We start from the raw sequence: 21096 nt of genomic DNA on the forward strand, positions 1-21096 counted from the left end.
TAAGTACGTACGTGTGTGTACACACACATAACGAATAGTCACAAACTTACCTAGATCACCCAAAGGCATGAAGTTTTCTCTAAATGAAAAAAAAGTTTCCTTCAAAAATGGGGTGACCTAGGCTTAAGGTCAGATCCAAGCTGACCACTCTGTCTCCCAAGGCAGCACAGTAAAAAGCCCTTCCAGAGGGTCCAAACAGTCACCTGAACCCCTGGCTCTGCCCAGTTGCCCTCGTTTATGGGTCCCACCCTGAGAAACTGACCTTTCTCTAAAAGTAATTCACAGAAACACATAATGTACAGGGAAAGAGCCATTTCAAAGCTCTTTCTAATGAGGAACCTGAGATTTGAGAAAGTGAAATGGCCAGCCTCAGATTACAGCTATTCACAAGGACACACATGAATCAATGTAGATGCCTCAATATAAATCACTCATTAGCAACACATACAATTGAGCAACTCCTGAGACAAAATGCCTGGATGAAAATCATAACACCAGTTTTTTTCAATATAATTTTCCTTCTACAGTGTTCCATGCATAGTCATTTTACTCAGCCTGTGAGATGATAAAACAACCAAATGCAAAGAAGAGAAAGTGATTTTGGGGCATAACATACACACACTCTTAAACTCTAACAAACAAAAGAATTTGTGTGGAATTTGGCTTCTCATCTGTAAGGCCAAGAAAATCAATGCCACCTTATAGTCCTTGTCACACAAGTGTCTGTTGTTAGCCTTATGCTTCCCCCCAAATCTGCCTATGCCTGTGCTACCTGGGCCACCCTCCCCACTTCTCCCAGCTGCCAGGTCCCTAGAGTCCTTGCAACTTGGCTCAATATTTGCCTTCTTAAGGAAGCTCTCCAACTGCAACAGCCCCAAATGGCGTATGCCTTTGTCCAAGCCCGTCTCCATCACCTCCCGGGTTCAAGTGATTCTCCTGCCTCAGCCTCCTGAGTAGCTGGGATTATAGGTGCCCGCCACCACACCTGGCTAATTTTGTATTTTTAGTAGAGACAGAGTTTCTCCATGTCGGTCAGGCTGGTCTTGAACTCCCCACCACAGGTGACCCGCCCGCCTCAGCCTCCCAAAATGCTAGGATTACAGGTGTGAGCCACTGCGCCCAACAAATTCTTCCAGTTTTAAAAAAATAGTCCATTTTTCATCTTATCTTAATCACTCCTGGACTAGCTCCCACTCTCTGGTGAGGTCCCTGAAGGCAGGAACCCTGCCTTTTCTTTCTTTTTTTTTCTTTTTTCTTTTCTTTTCTTTCTTTTTTTTTTTTTTTTTTTTTTGAGATGGAGTCTCGCTCTGCTGCCCAGGCTGGAGTGCAGTGGCACAATCTCCGCTCACTGCAACCTCTGACTCCCAGGTTCAAGCGATTCTCCTGCCTCAGCCTCCCAAGTAGCTGGGATTACAGATGCATGCCACCACGCCTGGCTAATTTTCTGTATTTTTAGTAGAGACGGGGTTTCACCATGTTAGCCAGGATGGTCTCGATCTCCTGACCTCATGATCTGCCCACCTCAGCCTCCCAAAGTGCTGGGATTATAGACCCTGCCTTTTCAAGCCGCGTTCCTAGACCTTAGCCTTAGTTCTTAGCCTTTGGATGTGTATTTGTGCAGGGAGAGGGAACACACTGTCCCCAGAACCTGCACAAACCCAATTCCCCAAATTTACCCCTCCTAGTCCATCCAAGGCCCTGAGGTTGACAGGTGTGCTCCCAATAGCAGCACTGTGTATGACACAAAATCGGTGTTTGCAAAGGGTCTTGAGAATGAAGCAAGGGAAGTCAGTGAAATGCATACAATAATCTTGGATCTCTGTATCTGGCTGCAACTGACACCTCATTAATTTGTCTGATAACTGCGATGCAACCTGCTGGGCATTTTAACTTCCCAAGGCTGGGCAGAAAAAAGACAAAGACTCTGGAATCAGAAAAACAGTAGGTGTGGGTCTGGGATCTACTTCTTAGTAGCTGGATACTCTTGGATAAATGAGGGAATTCCTCCTCCCTCTTATTAAAGCATAATAATAGTTCCTACTTCATGTGGCCCTTAGGAGGATTAAGTGAAAATAAGATATCTAAAAATTTTCTACAATGTCAGGTACACAATAAGCACTTAAAAAATGACAACTATTGTTATCACTTATTTCAGTCGTTCTCACCTCTCCAGAAAATAATTGGGGATGTCTTAATTTCTGAAACTATACTTTCAGAGAAAGACAGGATGCTGTCTCATCAATTATTCACACGTATTCACACACACACTATCTCTCTCTCTCTTAATTGATCTTGTTTTGAGAATCCCTCCCCGGATGGTGGTCTTCCCTTCCCCTGGGGGGTGAGGAGGGGATGCGGGTGGCAGCGGAGCCCACGCTTACCTTCAGAGAGGCGTCCCCGAGGCTGGGCGGGGGTGGCAGCTCCTCCTTCACGCCAGGTCGCGACTGCGGAGGCCAAGTTCAGAAAGTAGGTGAGAAGCAGAGATCCCCGCCTCCTGACTACCGTGGAAAGTGAAAGAGAGGTGTGATTAAAGAGATAAGGCACCCAGAGAGGGCTACAAAAACAAAAACAAAACAAAACAAAACAAAAAGAAGAAGGAGGAAAAGAAGTAGGAACAGAAAGAAAGAAGAATGTCAGGCGTCTGGCAGCTCCTGGCTGCTAACCCCGGCCAGTGGAAGCTGCAGTTGGGCACTGCCCGCGGTCGGGCGACGCTCCGGGTCCGGGAGTGTCGCGGTCTGGGGCGCTCTCAGTCTGGGGCGCTCCCGGGCGTAGAATCCTCCCAGACTTGGGGGTCCCGGTCTAGGGGCCCTTCGGTCTGGGTGCTCCTCGCAGCTGTGCTCCAGGACCGGCTCCTCCACCCAGGCGCCCCGCGTGGAGTTACCGGAGCTACTGGATCGCGGGATCCAAAGGTCGCAGTTGGAAAACCCAGCGCCTTGCCCTTTTCCCGCGGACGGCGTGGGCCCCAGGCGTCTGGCGCTTCCTCCCCAGCCTCGCGGCGCTGGTCCCGGGAAAACCCGGGCGGTAGCCGGGTGACCTGCAGGGCCGGAAGGGGGCGCGCCCGGGCCGCTCGCAAGCACCCTGCAGGCCGCCGTTCACAGCAGAGGATGCCAGGAGGGAGGACCGCTGGCAGCAGCGGCCGCCCGGCTCTTCAGAGGAAGAGGACGGGAGGGCTGAGGGTGGAAGAGGGGTCCCCGGGGGATGCCAAAGGTGAGAGGGGCTCCGCGTCTAAAGTACACAAGTGCGCCCCAGGCTTTTTGCTTTCCCAGAAGGATGGGGGTTCACTATAGGGAAGTAACAGAGAGGGGTGCAATTGCTGAAGCTTAAATTTTTTTTAAGGAGGCCAAAGGGGAATGTGCGTTTCTAGATTTTTATTTTGTGGCAGAACTGTTATTTAACAAAAGGAAAAGGGAAACCCATAGCCGACAGGCAAAATGTTTAATGAGACAATTATTTTAATTCTTTTTACCCAATCAAGATAATTCACCACATAATAAATAAAAATATGTAATTATCTCAATAAATGCAAATAAAAGCATCTGACAAAATTCAACACCCTTTCTGAATTAATAACGATCAGAAAACCGAGAGTAGAAATGACCTTTCTTAATCTGATAAAGAACATCTATAAGAAACCTACAGGTGACCTCATAGTAGTGAAACATTTTGCTTTTTCCTAAGATTAGTAATGAGATAAAGATTTTGGCTCCCACCTGGGACAACTGCTTTGCAACAAGTGAAGAAATAAAAATAAAATTAGAAAGCATAAACATTGAGAAGAAAGAATTAAAACTACTGGTTTTAATAGAGAGCATAATTATATGTAGACCAACCTTTGAAATCTACAAAAAAAAAAACTACTGGAAATATTAAGTTTATCAAGATCATGGAATATAAAAATCAATAGTAGTTCTATATATTAGAGATGGAAACTTGAAAAGTGAAGTTTGTTAAAAATGCCATTTACCATAGCATTTAAAAATCAAAACACCAAAGTATAAATTCACTGGATAATATATGAGATATTGTGTCTGGAATTGATGGGTTCTTGGTCTCACTGACTTCAAGAATGAAGCTGTGGACCCTCATACAGCTCTTAAGGTGGCGCGTCTGGAGTTTGTTCCTTCTGATGCTCGGATGTGTTCGGAGTTTCTTCCTTCTGGTGGGCTCGTGGTGTCCCTGGCTTCAGGAGTGAAGCTGCAGACCTTTGCAGTGAGTGTTACAGCTCATAAAAGCAGTGTGGACCCAAAGAGTGAACAGTAGCAAGATTTATTGCAAAGAGCGAAAGAACAAAGCTTCCACAGTGTGGAAGGGGACCCGAGCGGGTTGCCACTGCTGGCTTGGGCAGCCTGCTTTTATTCTCTTATCTGGCTCCACCCACATCCTGCTGATTGGTGGAGCCGAGTGGTCTGTTTTGACAGGGCGCTGATTGGTACGTTTACCATCCCTGAGCTAGACATAAAGGTTCTTCACGTCCCCATCAGATCAGTTAGATACAGAATATTGACACAAAAGTTCTCTAAGGCCCCACCAGAGGAGCTAGATACAGAGTGTCGATTGGTGCACTCACAGACCCTGAGCTAGACACAGGGTGCTGATTGGTGTGTTTACAATCCCTGAGCTAGACATAAAGGTTCTCCACATCTCCACCAGACTCAGAAGCCCAGCTGGCTTCACCCAGTGGATCCTGCACCAGGGCTGCAGGTGGAGCTGCCTGCCAGTGCTCGCACTCCTCAGCCCTTGGGTGGTCGATGGGACTGGGCGCTGTGGAGCAGGGGGTGGTGCTCGTCGGGGAGGCTCGGGCTGCACAGGAGCCCATGGAGGGGGTGGGGGGCTCAGGCATGGCGGGCTGCAGGTCCCGAGCCCTGCCCCGTGGGAAGGCAGCTAAGGCCTGGTGAGAAATCGAGGGCAGTGCCAGCAGGCTGACACTGCCAGGGGACCCAGTACACCCTCCGCAGCCGCTGGCCCAGGTGCTAAGCCCCTCATTGCCTGGGGCCGGCAGGGCTGGCCGGCTGCTCTGAGTGAGGGGCCTGCCAAGCCCACGCCTACCCGGAACTCCAGCTGGCCCGCAAGCACCACGCAGCCCCGGTTCCTGCTCGCGCCTCTCCCTCCACACCTCCCTGCAAGCTGAGGGAGCAGGCTTCCACCTTGGCCAGCCCAGAAAGGGGCTCCCACAGTGCAGCGGTGGGCTGAAGGGCTCAAGTGCCACCAAAGTGGGAGCCCAGGCAGAGGAGGCGCCGAGAGCGAGCGAGGGCTGTGAGGACTGCCAGCATGCTGTCACCTCTCAATATCTTCTGTGAAAATTACAAAATATTGCTAACAGAGATGAAACATCTAAGTAATAAAGGGATATACCACCTTTATGGATTGGAAGACTTAAGACATCTATTCTCCACACCGTATATTTTTAGACTCTATATATTACAGAATCTATATATTTAATGCAATCCAATCCAAATCCCAGGAAAAATTTTTGAAGAAATTAAGAAGCTCTTTCTAAAATTCATATGAAAATGCAAATAATCTAGGATTGTCCGGACAGAGATGGAATTTTGCTCGTTGCCCAGGCTGGAGTGAGTGCAATGATGCGATCTCGGCTCACTGCAACCTCTGCCTCCCGGGTTCAAGTGATTATCCTGCCTCAGCCTCCCGAGTAGCTGAGATTACAGGCATGCACTACCACGTCTGGTTACTTTTGTATTTTTAGTAGAGACGGGGTTTCTCCATGTTGGTCAGGCTGGTTTTGAACTCTCGACCTCAGGTGATCCGCCCATCTCGGCCTCCCAAAGTGTTGAAATCACAGGGGTGAGCCACCCGCCTGGCCTGTCCAGACAATCTTGACAAAGATGAACAAAGTTGAGAGACTTATACTGACTTGAGGATTTATAATAAGGCAATAGTAATTATGGCAATGTGATGTTCACAGAAACATACAAACATACAAAATAGAAAGTAGACTAATAGATCCACACATATCTAGTCAATTGATTTTTTTTAACAAAGCACCATGTCAATTCAGTGGGGAAAAAACAGTCTTTCACAAACGTTGCTGGAACAGCTGGGTACCTCTACAGAAGAAGCAGCATCAGAAAAAAGAACTTCATCCTTGCCTTGTTCTATATACAAGTATTAATTCACAATAGACTATGGACCTAAACATAAAAGCTAGAACCGTAAATATTTCATAAAAATACAGAGAAGACCATTGAACAGGCAAAAAATAATGATAATAAATCATGCCCTTGGACAGGCAAAAAAAAAATTCTTTGCTAGGACACAAAAAACAATAGCCATTTGGGACACATTGATTAATTGGATATCACCAAAATTAAAAATGTCTACTAAACAATGACCTCACTTAAAAATGAATAGATAACCCTGGAAATATTCTCACTTTACATCTATCTGGCAAAGAACTTGCATCCACAATACATAAATAATTCCTACACATCAACAATATAAAAAGAAATACAATTTAAATAAGGCAAAATATTTTGCCTTCACTAAAAAATATATACAAATGGCCAATGAAAACATGAAAAGGGCTCATCATCATTAGTCGGGGAACTTTAAATTAAGACCATGGTGATCTTCATCTGACACTCGTGAAAATTATTAAAATATAAAGAAACTTGACAACATCAATTATTGGTGAGGCAATGAAGCAACAGAGCCCTCATACACAACTGGTAGGAATGTAAAGTAGTAAAATTAGTTTGCGAAACGATGTATAAGTTTCTCTGATAGTTAAATATGCACCTACTGAGAGGTGACAGCGTGCTGGCAGTCCTCACAGCCCTCGCTCGCTCTCGGCGCCTCCTCTGCCTGGGCTCCCATTTTGGTGGCACTTGAGGAGCCTTTCAGCCCACCGCTACACTGTGGGAGTGCCTGTCTGGGCTGGCCAAGGCGGGAGCCTGCTCCCTCAGCTTGCAGGGAGGTGTGGAGGGAGAGGCGCGAGCGGGAACTGGGGCTGTGCGCGGCGCTTGCAGGCCAGCTGGAGTTCCGGGTGGGCATGGGCTTGGCGGGCCCCTCACTCAGAGCAGCCGGCCGGCCCTGCCGGCCCCAGGCAATGAGGGGCTTAGCACCCGGGCCAGCGGCTGCGGAGGGTGTACTGGGTCCCCCAGCAGTGCCAGCCCACCCACGCTGCGCTCGATTTCTCACCAGGCCTTAGCTGCCTTCCCACGGGGCAGGGCTCGGGACCTGCAGCCCGCCATGCCTGAGCCCCCCACCCCCTCTATGGGCTCCTGTGCAGCCCGAGCCTCCCCGACGAGCTCCACCCCCTGCTCCACAGCGCCCAGTCCCATCGACCACCCAAGGGCTGAGGAGTGCGAGCACTGGCAGGCAGCTCCACCTGCAGCCCTGGTGCAGGATCCACTGGGTGAAGCCAGCTGGGCTTCTGAGTCTGGTGGAGAGGTGGAGAACCTTTATGTCTAGCTCAGGGATTGTAAACACACCAATCAGCACCCTGTGTCTAGCTCAGGGTCTGTGAGTGCACCAATAGACATTCTGTATCTAGCAGCTCTGGTGGGGCCTTGGAGAACCTTTGTGTCCATACTCTGTATCTAACTGATCTGATGGAGATGTGGAGAACATTTATGTCTAGCTCAGGGATGGTAAACGCACCAATCAGCGCCCTGTCAAAACAGACCACTCGGCTCCACCAATCAGCAGGATGTGGGTGGAGCCAGATAAGAGAATAAAAGCAGGCTGCCCAAGCCAGCAGTGGCAACCTGCTCGGGTCCCCTTCCACACTGTGGAAGCTTTGTTCTTTTGCTCTTTGCAATAAGTCTTGCTACTGCTCACTCTTTGGGTCCACACTGCTTTTATGAGCTGTAACACTCACTGTGAAGGTCTGCAGCTTCACTCCTGAAGCCAGGGACACCACGAGCCCACCGGGAGGAATGAACAACTCCAGACGTGCCACCTTAAGAGCTGTAAGACTCACCGCGAGGGTCCGCAACTTCATTCTTGAAGTCAGTGAGACCAAGAACCCAACAATTCCGGGCACACTACCATATGACCACTCTTAAGTGTCAACCAAAAAGAAATAAAATCGTAAGTCCACAAGTATGTTCATAGGAGCCATATTCATAATAGCAATAAACAGGAAACAACTCATATGTTCATCAACAAGAAATACAAAGGAATGAACTACTGAATCATGCAAAACATGGATGCATCTTAAAAGTATTGGTGAGTAGAAGTAGCCAGACTCAATGCCATATGACTTTACTGATACGAATATAAAGATACAACAAAACTAATCCATGGAGTTAGAAATCTAAACAGTGTTTGCCTGGTAGCACAATGGAACTTTCCTGGGGTGATAATTACACAGGTATGTTCAACAGTCAGAAATCATCAAACTGAGCACTTGGATCAACGTTTTATTGTATGCTACGCAAACTTGATTCAATTAAAAATAATTGATTTTTTTCTTACAATTCACAGTCATTTTCACCATGATTTGTGTGGCAGACATTCAACAAGTTTTGGCTACATTTGTTTTATTCACACTAACTTGTATGGCAGGAGAAGCATGTGTTACTGTCACTGTACAGAGGAGGAAATAAGAGAGGTCAATTGTGGTGCTGGTGGGAGAATCCGGGTCTTCTCGCAGTTTCCTGACCTCATTATGAGTGTACTAGCCTGAATCATGAGCCACTGCAGCTAAGAAAGTCCTTTGGATTCATCTTCTCCATCCTCCTTTCAGTTGCGGGAACTGAGCCCCAGGGAGCTCAGGTGACTTGGGAAGTGGTGTGTAAGTTTAGGAAACGGGCAATGGAGAAAAGAGCTCAGCAACTTCAGAGTTTTCCCCAGGCCAGCCCTATCTGAGGTCTCTGAAGTGCTTCTCTCTTCCCTGCGCATTTTCACGATTGGATCTAAACCCCATCAGGGTTAGCAAGGAGTGTGCCTTCCTGGGCTATATACATGGCTCCCATCACACCTTCCTCCTCATCCTTCCCAGAGAGGCAGTCAGCACACATTCAGAAAATGTAAATGTTGAATACTTGCAAAAGAGCTTATAATATAAATGGTTGAAACATATTTTAAAATAAGGAATATGGGGGCAAACTTAAAACAAAGGTATTAGGGAGCCAAGAAAGAGATCATTACAAAATCGGTGTAATGATGTCCTATATGCCTGCTGTAGAAAACTCCCAAATTTAGCTCTGTGCTTTCAATTAGCTAATGTAAAGAGGAAAACAAATCAATTCCAAAATTTCCTGAGTCCATAAATCAAAACCACACTTGTCATTCTAGGTGGATGAAGAATCAAGGATAAGGACACATCTATTCCTGAGAGTGAGACTGGGGATAATTTATTCTTTGGTGGTCTTCATTGAGAGAAGTCAGAGAATATAATTAGTATGAAAGGAAATACAGTGAAGTTTTGTAATAACAACTATTGCCATTTATTGAATTCTTACTCTGGCCCAAATATTTTTTAAACATTTGATTAGCACAGAAATCCAAAGTGTTTTATATTATTGTATTTATTTTACCTAAGGAAACTAAGCTTTGGGGAAGTTCAGTACTTTCCTGAAGATCACACAGCTGGTAGACCTGCAGAGGATGGTTTGTTGATTCCAAATACTACGATATCAACCAGTTAGCCATACAATACCCTTTTCATTGACCAATATTTTAGTAACTCAACAAAATCAAATGGTAATCTACAGAAGTAAGGTAGCCAGATTTAGCAAATAAAACTACAAGATCCCCAGCCAAAACTGAATTTTAGGTCTTCAGATGAAAGTTCGTTGTCTGAATTCAATCTCAACAGGTGTCCTGATATTTTAATACGGGTTTCCTGTATTTTATCTGGCAACCCAATCTGGGGGTACAGATTAAAGGTATAGGTACCTAGACAAATGAGTAACCATAAGGAATCTTCTAGAGATATGATTTCTCTTAATACGGATTCTGAAAGGTGTTGAATGACGATGAGTTCAAGATGATGTTCTCTGTCAACAGTCCAGAGTTCAGTTTTCTTTTGCCAGTGAAATACAGAATCATATACAATATTAAGCAGTTCAACTGAGATAAGCTCTCCATCCATTTATAAAATTTGAAGCACCAACAGGATTCCTATCTGAGGGGACATTTGTGGTAGCTCTGGATCCAGTCCTGCAACCCCCAAGGTGTGTGCTTCCCTTCAGTGCTCTGACTAAAGTGGTCCTGACTGTAAATTAACTCCATTTTGCCAAAACGGTTTTGTCAAAATCCCCTACTACCTTTATAGAAATGTTACAACAAAATGGTCTCAAATTTAAAAGACATTTTAAAAGCAGGACATATATGATATACTGATAGGATTGTTGCAGAATTATTTATCAGGATAGATATTTAAGTTGCATCCCTGTGGTACAATTGGGAGATGGAACGCTATGAATATTTTTACATTTTTTAAAATGTTTCAGTGACATGCCACATGTTTTCATTATGATTTTGCAAAACTCCACATGGTATCGTCTCAGCTATAAAAATGATATCTGTAAAAACAAATTTTTGTTTGTTTGTTTTTGAGATGGCTCTCACTCTGTTACTCAGGCTATAGTGCAGTGGCACGATCTCGGCTCACTGCAACCTCCACCTCCCGAGTTCAAGCGATTCTCCTACCTCGGCCTCCCAAGTAGCTGGGATTACAGGCACATGCCACCATGCCAGGCTAATTTTTGTATTTTTTAGTAGAGACAGAGTTTCACCATGTTGGCCAGGCTGGTCTCAACTCCTGACATCCAGTGATTCACTCGCCTTGGCCTCCTAAAATGCTGGGATTGTAGGCGTGAGCCACCACACCCAGCCATAAATTTTTTCTTTAAACAAAAAAATTTAAATCTTAAGATGATGGATTTATGAGTGATTCTTATTATTTTCTTCTTTTAGATTTTATTTTCTCCCATAATCTCTGTATATCACTTTTATAGGGAGAAAATAATATTTCTAAATAGAATAAAAGTATATGAAAGGAATTTTAGAATTGAAAAAAAACTTGATGATAATGACAATGGGGATAAGGTATTCCAACATAATTAACAATATTGAGATGATGAGACTGAGCATCCACTCACATAAAATATAATAGGCCAGGAGCGGTGGCTCCCAGCACTTTGGGAGGCCGAGGCGGGTGGATCATTTGAGGTCAGGAGTTCGAGACCAGCCTGACAAACATTATGAAGCCCCATCGCTACTAAAAATCCAAAAAAAAATTAACAAAATATTAGCCTGGAGTAAAAAAGGTAGCATGCACCTGTAGTCCCAGCTTCTTGGGAGGCTGAGGCAGAAGAATCGCTTGAATGCAGGAGACTGGGACTGCAGTGGGCTGAGATCAGCCACTGCACTCCAGCCTGGGCAACTGAGAGAGACTCTGTCTCAAATATATATATATATCATATATATGTCATATATATATCATATATAATATATAATATCATATATATAATATTATAGATATATAAAATAAAGAAAATCTGGCATGTTGGGAACCAGATTTACAACTGACATTCTGCCTGAGGGAATCAGAATGTTCTTCAACATGACGTGAAAATCTATCGTCAAATGATTACTTTGCTATTCAGATTATTGACAAAGAATGAGGAGAAACAAAGCGAGACAGAGAGAGAGGAAAAGAGAGTAGTGAAAACATCCCACACCACAGTGGAGAGAGGCAAGCAAAAGGGAAAAGGGAAGGAAATGGTGACTGGAGGATGGGGGAGGACTGAGGAGAAAAATTTCTGGGCATTTTGCATCCACCCAGAATCAGGGAAATGGAAACAAAGTTACCAGATGAAACCTGAGGCCTGAATCCCTTTGACATTCCTACTCCTCACACTTCAGTGCAGGGGCATGAGCCAGCTAGGAGAAGTCAGGAGAGCTTCAAACTCAGATGCCTTTGCACATCGCAGCAGGCACTATTGCTTCTGGGCAGCCAAGGAAGTCAAACTAGAGGCCTTTCGGGGAATTTTGCTTGGCACAGGCATTTGGTACCTCACGTGCTTCCAGAATTTGGAATTCAGGGATTGTTTATTGGTAATGTGGTCCTCCCTCCACTTGATGGTCCCCTGTACTTTCATAAGATGCCGGAGGGAGTCCTGAAGCGCCTCAGCCTGCAGCATGTCCAGCTCGCTCAGAGCCTCCATCTCAATAAGTATCACCTTGGCGTCGTTCTGGATGAGGGCACAGTGCAGGGCAACCTCCTGCTCATAGACAAACTCCTTGCTGTGTGTGATCTGAGGGGTCAGGATGAAAATGTGCCGCCTGCTGTTTCTTATGTTGGTTTCCACTGCAGTGACTACATCTAGTCATACAAGAAATATATCAGATTTCCTATCAGTCTAATGCTTTAAACATAAACATCCTGAACATTTAAAAGTCTTATTGTTATAATCTGGTGTGAGATTCTCTGACATCAATCAAGTCACTTATTCAGAGAAGTGGAAATATACGTGGATAGAGAACCCGTTTTGTTCTTTGTGTTCCTTTCATTTGTGAGAATATCAGCCCCAATGTCCCCTTTTTATTTCCCAGGTAGCTTAGTCTTAACTAAAACAGAGTTCTTCCAAGTAAATGGGAATGTAAAGCTATTTAGTCTATTGTTGCATTAGAGACTTAGAATTCTGGTTCATTAGATACATATTATCTTCTTAGAATATTTGCTTCTATGTTTTTCAATGGCTTAAAATTTTAACTCACATATTAAAAAGCACAAACTCAGGAAGCTTTGCCCCTCAAAATTGACCAAAGTCTCTAGGAAAGTAAGTCCTGACTTCACTTCACCCCCCATTAATCTCTGTTGTAGAAATTGATTTGATCCAAACTAGAAAAATCTTAAGGGACAATAGATCCCCTTTCCCATTTGGTGTTTATGCAGCATAGACTCCATGGTGATTCCGATTAGCTCTGGGTGGACTTAGAAAGAACATGAAATACCCAGTCCTCACTGCAACAGGAGAAAGCACAACCGTGAATAAAACAACCCAAGATATTCCCACAGACGGGTGTCTGAGGGATTGCAGATGCATGAGGCAGGCCAGCTGAGAAGAGGTGCTCCCAGAGGGAGGAGCACAGCTGCTCCAGAAGCCCCACCTGGAGGAGCAGGAACCCTCTGACCTCCTGCCAGTGCCTCCCATTGGCCAAACCCAGCCTGGAGCAGACGACAAGGGTGCAATGGATTCCATGACGATCAGCCACCCAGGGCCACTGGATGGAGTGGTGGTTCAGAGAGGATTTTGATGGGGCAAATGCAAGATAAGTTGCATGAGACTATAGACAGTACCTTAGTCAGTCATGAACTTTCCTAAGCGAAGAGTGAAGTTTGGTGTTGTTTTGTTGGGTTTCATTTATTTTGGCTGAGGAAAGGTCAGAGGAAATGCATTGACAGAGGGAAGTAGAAAACCATTCCAGATTAGTATGTTGTCACACAATGAAGGCAGCACGGGCTTGAGTGTGAGAGAGCTAGCATCTGGGTTTGGCTGGGGAGAAGTGTAACTAGAATTTAGGTGGATGGACTGAGAAAGAAGAAGTGAAGAGCTTGTGGCCAGATGTGGCACACTGTTGAGCTCACAAACAACAGGAGTCTCTGCAGGTTCTTGAGTACATTTGTAATATGAAAAGAGTGTTTGAGAGCATTACTCATTACTTCTACCTGCATGGGTGGCCAGTGGGAAAATGGGGGAAGAAGAGAGCCTCGAGAGAAGAAATGCATTAGATTCTCCTAAATTGTACCTTTCACAAGTCTCTTGAGCCGTTATTGTGGCTATTAGCATTCCCAGATATTCCAGGGTAAACCAAATTCACCTGTTGTTCATACCTTTACATCTATAGGCATGTGAATTCCTCTTCTTAGTAAAATGAGTTTAAAATGTAAAACTGAACATTTACTTTATTACGCCTAGGCCCTTGATAGCTGAGCCCCAATTATATTCCAAACCCTTCCTGGTCTGTGAGAAATTAGAGAAAAGTTCACAAGGAGGGTCCATAGGTACTGGACATAAATGTATGAAGGGAAGGGAAAAATAACCACTGCAATCACAGGAGTTGTGATAAAACTGTCAAAAGTATATAAAATTGGGTAGGAATATTAAGGAACAGAAGCTATAGCTCTTTTTGTTCTGGTAAGAATATAAATTTGCAAATGTTTCACCAACATAAAGAAAGTCATGAAGACTCTCTGAGTCCTTTTAAGGTATTTCAGCTAGTGCCTATGGCTACCAGAACAAAATTCATCAATTTTTAAGTCCTCTTTCAAATCTTATAGACGGAATTAAGAAGTGGCAGAGTTATCCTGGTGGGGGACCAAGAAAATAAAGTAGGGATGATGGTTTGCTAAGTCCTTGAAGCAAAGGACTTCTAACTCTGAATTCACACCACCAACATTACTGTGAAGATCTCATCACCGGGACAATGATGGGAGAGGGATAGCTGAAGCATAAGTGTCTGCTTCTGGACAAATATTTAAAGTTCTGGTCTTAAGGCCTGAGATAGTAAATGCAATTCCTTATCCAATGCAGGGATAAGGCCACCTAGTTCACAGCCTTTAATAAGCATGAATTTCTGTCCCTAATGTATGTCAATAGCTTTACCTTCTCCAGGTAGCATGTCTCTCCCATAAATGCATAAGGTATAGCCACATTTATTTTCAAGAACATCAGGCAGAATCTGGTGAACAAAGTATTCTACATGACTGGCCCCATCTGTACCGGATTTGTAGTTCCGTGGGTAGATAATATAAGCATCATAAAGCTTTCCATCTGAAAATGAAAACAAGAAGTACAACTTCTTATTTGATTCTAAAAATTCTCACTGGACTCTTCGAAGACATTCCTCTCCAAGTTTTATGGCTGTTGGTGAATGTATGTCATCCTCCAAAATATTCTAGACTCAAGAGATGTTGACGGCAAACCGCTGCCACAAAACAGGATCAGGAAATAACAGTCTTCATCCCAAAGCGTTTCTCCTTTTTACTGTCACAGACTAAATAACAAAAAAGTGGACAAGAGCCTGTCCATCTCATCAATTTTGATTAATAATCTATGAATAAGGGGGCCTTCTGTGCTGAATAGACTTTGGTTTCATCTTTGGTTTCCCCATACTCCCCTGGAGAAGTGAAAAAATTTAAAGCTAATAGTAGCAAGGGCATAAAATTTTTTAAGGGATCTGAATTTTCCACAAATCAAACAATGAGCTCCTACTTCAGTCAACTGTTTGAAAAATGCAACATGTATCTGCCTCCAAATGAAAGCATGAGGTTTGCATCTAGCAGGCAGAACTGACTCCTTTCATGCCCATGCTTGTGTGCCTGGGTTAGACTTTACAGATCAGGGTTTCAGGTAGAACACACATGCATTCCGACGGATCTTTCTAACCTACTCACATCTGGAAAACAGGAACAATTTTGCTACTGTGTTTAACTTCATAATGTCTTACCAATACATTATAAAATTTACACCTGTCTGGGCTTGGGGCAGATTCTGTTATTGGGAACTCAGTAGGAATAGCATCTTATCGGGGAAGAAAAGTGAGCTGTTGAGATGAATCTCAGGACCATGAGGATTTACATAGCAGGGTGGTAAATGGCCTCTAAGAAAATCTAAAAACACAACTCACTGATAACAGATTAGCAAGCAAAATAGAATCTGGGTTTAGCAGCTTAGCCATTGAAAGTTTAATAGACAAGTAACCAACAGTTATTATGGGACTTTTTCTTTGGGAGAAAAACTTGGTATTTGCCACTTACCATTCCTAGTCTTGTAAGGCTTAGCTATGTCTCTCCAGAGCAGAGTAGCCTCAATCCAGAACATTTTTAGGATGATAACCAGGACATTGATTAACATTAACAATACACTACATACTGCAATTATGCAGTAGGTGCTATGATGATCAACTATTCAAAAGAAAGAAAAAGTCTATTATTACTACTGAAACAAGATATAATAAATAGATACATGGATGCTGGCTTCCCTTGGGAGTACAAGAATTTCACGTAAGATATACCCACTGGGAATTTTCATGGCTGCTTTAAGTACCAGGACATTCACATTTATTGAGCCTCTACAACACATCAGGCTAAGCATTATAGGGAATTCTCAAAGGCAAAAGAGGCAGAGAGACACTTGTCAACTTAACTAAGATGGGAAGCAAAAGCATGATTTTTGCTGGCAGAGGAGTTTAGAAGGAGAGCTTGCTCAGTGCAGGACTGGGAAAGGGAGCCTTCCTGGAGGAGGAGGAGGCCTCTGAAAGATGAGTAGGATTCAGGGAGATGCAAAAAAGGAAATGCCCACCTGGGCAGAGAGAATACCATAAGCCTAAGTGCAGAGAGGAAGTGTGTTTTCTGAGGAATTGCAATAACCCAGTTTGGGGAATTGGTGGAAGATATGATTAGAAAGTTTGGTCAGGGCCAGGTTCTGTCCAGACTTGAAACCCCAACTAAGGCAGATTGCCTTATTCTGAAGGTAACAGGAGCATTGGAGACTTGAGTGGTTTTCCCATGAGATTAATCTGATGGTAGCAGAAAGTTTGTTTCTGTGGAAAGAAACTATAGGCACTCAGAGAAGAATGGAGTGTGGTACTTGTGTTACAAGATGCAGAGGGTTGTAACTCATGCAATAATGAGAAAGGAACGGACAAGGTGCTGTCAGGGCATTAAGGAGAAGGCATCAACAGGTCTGAGAGACTTTCTGCCTCTAAGGGCTTGGCAGTGTGGGAGATAGAAGAGAAGCAAGAGTCACCTAAGTGGCTAAAGCACCTTTGATAAAGAATTCAAAAGTCAAATTACTAAGTTCTAGGTCCTACTCATAGCCCATACTTCTCTCATGGTGAGCATTACTCAGCCAACACTGAACTTTTTCCTAGTACTCCTTGCTTCACAAAATGCAGATGCAACATGCATATGCACCGATGAATGTGAGAAGAATCTCAAATGAGATTTGCTGATATGGTTCTTTTCCATCTTAAGTCTCCATGCATGGGCTCCCAGTTTTAAGGTAGAAAAATCACTGGCCCATATTCACGAATTCCTCCACAGCCTCTAATAGTTTATCAGTTCTCTCAGTGACCAGCAGTATGAAATCAAGAATTATCAAGGTGATATGACACAAAATTGGGGGGAAAAAGTGAAAATTGACAAAGAGCTTACTGTCATCAGGTTAAATAATGAAAACTCTGTAAGTAAATCGTTTCAACAGGATTCCTTTCCAGGTAACTCTCTCTAAAAACCCCAGCTTGATGCACAGAGGAATGTGTACTTCCTGTGGGGATTGCTGAGAAGTAACCATGCCATTGGCTGGATGCTTCCAAGTAGAGGAAAGAAGTTGATCCAAGACATCAAAGGAAGTCTTCGTAAGTGTGAATTATTTTATAAAAGTATAAGTAATTCAGGTATGTGATGACGAAACATTACTTTCTGTATACACATATAAATAGGAAAATGCTGGCTGTGTTTGAATCCTTGCTCCATAACTGTGGTATTTGGCAAGTTATTCAACTTTCTTTGTCTTTTACTTTGAAGTATTGAGAAAATAAATGAGAAAGTTAAATGTAAAATAAGTAGATGAGTCCTTGTACATAGGAAATAATGAATAAATGTGTATTATTATTATTATGAGCATCAAATATGTATTTAGTAATAGTAAAATGGAGACAGGCTTTTTAAGTTTTTGTTCTCTTAAATTCAAGAAATGCTATAATTTCAGAAATAAAAAAGAATTCATCATGACAACTCAATAGCAGTAGTAATAATTTGTGTTTAATTTATACAGTTGCTGAAACAGAGTGTAACCATGTTGATTTAAAGAAAAACAGGTGAAATACAAATAAGCTAGAAGGAACAAAATCATTAAACACCTGTAACACGAAGACAATTCCAACACTTAGGTAACCAGGGACATTGATCAATGATAACATAGCAAAGCAGGAGGACACAAGGGGCAGTGAGGGTGGGCAGGCTGGATGGATGGATGGCTGCAGGGTCCACTGGGCCCACCACCACCCCAAGCATGGCCCTCACATAGCACCTTGATGGGGTCCACAGCCTTCCTGGGGTGCCACACTTATCACTGGCAGACACCAGAGACCCACAGAACACTATGGCACTTATAGCCATCTACATGAGTTATGTTTCTGTCTATTTTATGAAAAACTTACAAATCAGGGGTTAAGGTCAAAATTAAAACAAGAAAAACCCCACATACCACTTCAGGCAGAGACCTGCCACGATTACACCATATTGGGGGCCCGCTGTCCCCACACCCCTATCCTTTCTCCTCCTGTTGTGCCTCTCTGTGTGTATCTGGATGAATCTGGACCATAGCACACACATGGGTGGGAACTCAGGGTTTAACACTTTCTTTGGCTATTTGAAAAGCACATTAAACAATTTCTACATGGTTGTACAGCCCCTGAGGAGTGATGAGTGTAAAAATATATTTCTCTCTTTCCTTCCTTTTATACGGGATACAATGCTTCATATAGCAAACAGGATGTCTTTGCCTGGATATGCGAAGAACAAGTGAGGAAACTGACAAGTGCTCAGGAGTGAAATGCTTGGAAAGCTATTTTCCAAGACAACATTGCATTCAGAGACACACCACAGGAGTGGGGAGAAGGATCAGTCCAACTCTGTGGGAGGAGCACTTCATCTCTGATGTTTCACATTGTGTGGGCGTAATGATGATAAAAAGCACAATGACTTGTAGACAGCTTTATCACTGTTTTTGAAAACTCTGTAGACAACATATCCCCTTCTTGCCTGCACCCAGGAGGGATCACTCTCTCCACCCTGCTTTGGCTATTTGTGATGCCACCAATTATTTATATATAAAAAAGAATGTTACATTTTAAAAGATTATATAGCATCTGAAATTAACCCAATAAAGATTCATCAGTTTCATGTTGTCCTTTTATTGTGTCAAAGTTTAATGATATCATTAAAATCCTGCTAGATTCAGAAAAAACTGTAGGGAAGCAATAAACAATTTGACTTTCCAAATGATGAGGAATGTTATTGAATTTACCAAACATAAATATAAAATAGTATTTTGTTGTATAATTAAGACTTATAGGCCGGGCGCAGTGGCTCACGCTTGTAATCCCAGCACTTTGGGAGGCCGAGGCGGGCGGATCACGAGGTCAGGAGATCGAGACCATGGTGAAACCCCGTCTCTACTAAAAATACAAAAAATTATCCGGGCGTGGTGGCTGGCGCCTGTAGTCCCAGCTACTCGGAGAGGCTGAGGCAGGAGAATGGCGTGAACCCGGGAGGTGGAGCTTGCAGTGAGCCGAGAGTGCACCACTGCACTCCAGCCTGGGCGACAGAGCGAGACTCTGTCTCAAAAAAAAAAAAAAAAAAAAGACTTATAGCTAGAGAAGTAGAAATGTACACACAAAAAAATTTGGTATCAATAATTTGGTTGTGCATTCATTTATTCAGTCAACAAATATTTAATTGAGTGCTGGCTAGCTGCCAGGTATTGCACTAAGGACCCAAAGATGGATGAGATGATGTCCCTGCCCTCATGGAGCTTGCAGTCATGTTGAGCAGACTGTCAAACAGATTTAGGTAAGGCAATGTGACCAGTACTATGATACAAACAGGATGCTACAAGAGTACTTGGAAAGTGTGTATACTGCAAACTGAGGGCCAAGAAAGGCTCCCTGGAATAGGTGGTACCTGAATTGCATGGTGAATAACAGATGCAATAAAGAAATGGGCTGAGCTACCAGACTTCCCATGTGTTCCATGTACCTTAAATACTTTATAAAGTTTAACAATGATAATGTGTGTGATATGGTTTGGGTCTGTGTTCCTGCCCAAATCTCATGCTGAATGGTAATCCCCAGTATTCGAGGTGGAGCCTGGTGGGAGGTGATTGGCTCATGGGGGTAAGTTCATCATGAATGGTTTAGCACCATCCCCTTGATGCTGTCCTTGCAATAGTGAGTGACTTCTCATGAGATGTGGCTGTTTAAGTGTGGCAGCTCTCTCTCGCTCCTGCTTTTATATTTGAAGTGCCTGCCTTTGCTTTGCCTTCTGCCATGAGTAAAGCTCCTGAGGTGTCCCCAGAAGCAGATGCCGCCATGCTTCCCATACAGCCTGCAGAACCATGAGCCAATTAAACCTCTTTTCATACAAATCGCCCAGTCTCGGGTATTTCTTTATATCAATGCAAGAATGGCCTAACAAATGTCTTATAAAGTGGCACCTAGGATTTTCTCACTGAAATGGCAGTAGTCAGATACTTCCCCTTTTTGTTCACTTTACCACCCTCGCTAACAAAATGAGTGTTCATTATGACCAGAAAAAGGTACAGAAGGGACCATGCTTACAACATGTAATACAAGTTATAAAAGAGCCCAAAAGAACACGTTCAGTTTACTGTTGTTGGTGCATTTTCTTTCACATACAGTGAGACAGAGGGAGTTCATAAAGTTAGAAAACAAGGATGACCAAAGAAGCAGCTGAGTGTTCTAGAGAAACCAATGATAGGAGTGAGTGGGGGAGGAGGAGGAACTTAAGCAGCAGAGAAGCTCCCAGCAAACAGGAACAGTCTACAAAGACCGGATAGCAAACAGCATCCCGAAGAAGAGAAGCACATTTTACGGCACAGGCTATTCCCATTGTCTTGATGGATCTCTCGGAACCACACTCCATCCTGCTTACACTTGCTACAGAAAGTTCAGGTGACCAAAGACTCAGAAACACTCCTTACTTGGATTTTTCCTACTTAGTCTTACGGTGTGCCTTCTCAAGCCACGCAAATTCAGGGCCAGACAGTCGTACTGCAGCAATAAATCCTCTTCCTTCACATCAGCTATTCTTAAAACCATGTTTAGACAAGCCAGCCCATTGCTGAAACTAAGAAAGCAACCTGTTACTTTTAATGCCTACTTTGCAGGTGCAAACCATGTGCAAGGGGAAGAGGATGGTTCTCTTCAATATAAAAATACCTTTGATTTTGCCCTTCCTCTTGTTGAATTCTTGGTTCACCAAAATCTGTAATTTTTGTTCTATTAAGCTGCCACAGGACAGCAGCCAAGAACTGAGCGCCTTTTCCAAAACAAGCAGAGCAAGTTAGGTCTGCGTTTTTTCCTAGAGGGGAG

At 43.7% G+C, this 21096-nt stretch overlaps 2 protein-coding genes across 10 annotated transcripts in view; both read right to left on the minus strand.

Annotated features, from left to right (window-relative positions):
- Positions 1-3007, minus strand: part of IL18R1 (interleukin 18 receptor 1) — a 42540-nt gene extending 39533 nt beyond the window's left edge. For 3 of the 9 annotated variants that reach the window (XM_063616747.1, XM_063616741.1, XM_063616744.1), the window contains exon 1: positions 2382-2544. The gene's annotated coding sequence lies outside the window, so the exon portion shown is untranslated. Of the gene's footprint in view, positions 1-2381; positions 2545-2663 lie in introns of those variants that run through there. The other 6 variants (XM_063616742.1, XM_063616743.1, XM_063616746.1 and 3 more) reach the window with 6 other exon arrangements.
- An 8789-nt stretch (positions 3008-11796) lies between these two features.
- The window catches only part of IL1RL1 (interleukin 1 receptor like 1), an 84929-nt gene continuing 75629 nt past the window's right edge, over positions 11797-21096 (minus strand). The window contains exons 7-11 of the mRNA XM_063616515.1: positions 20944-21085; positions 20706-20851; positions 15737-15883; positions 14583-14750; positions 11797-12298 (exon numbers count right to left, since the gene is read on the minus strand). Of these exons, the coding sequence (XP_063472585.1) occupies positions 11913-12298; positions 14583-14750; positions 15737-15883; positions 20706-20851; positions 20944-21085 (989 nt within the window). The 3' untranslated portion in view covers positions 11797-11912. The remainder of the gene's footprint in view (positions 12299-14582; positions 14751-15736; positions 15884-20705; positions 20852-20943; positions 21086-21096) is intronic.

Source organism: Symphalangus syndactylus, chromosome 14 (genome assembly GCF_028878055.3).
Source record: "Symphalangus syndactylus isolate Jambi chromosome 14, NHGRI_mSymSyn1-v2.1_pri, whole genome shotgun sequence".
NCBI lineage: Eukaryota > Metazoa > Chordata > Mammalia > Primates > Hylobatidae > Symphalangus > Symphalangus syndactylus.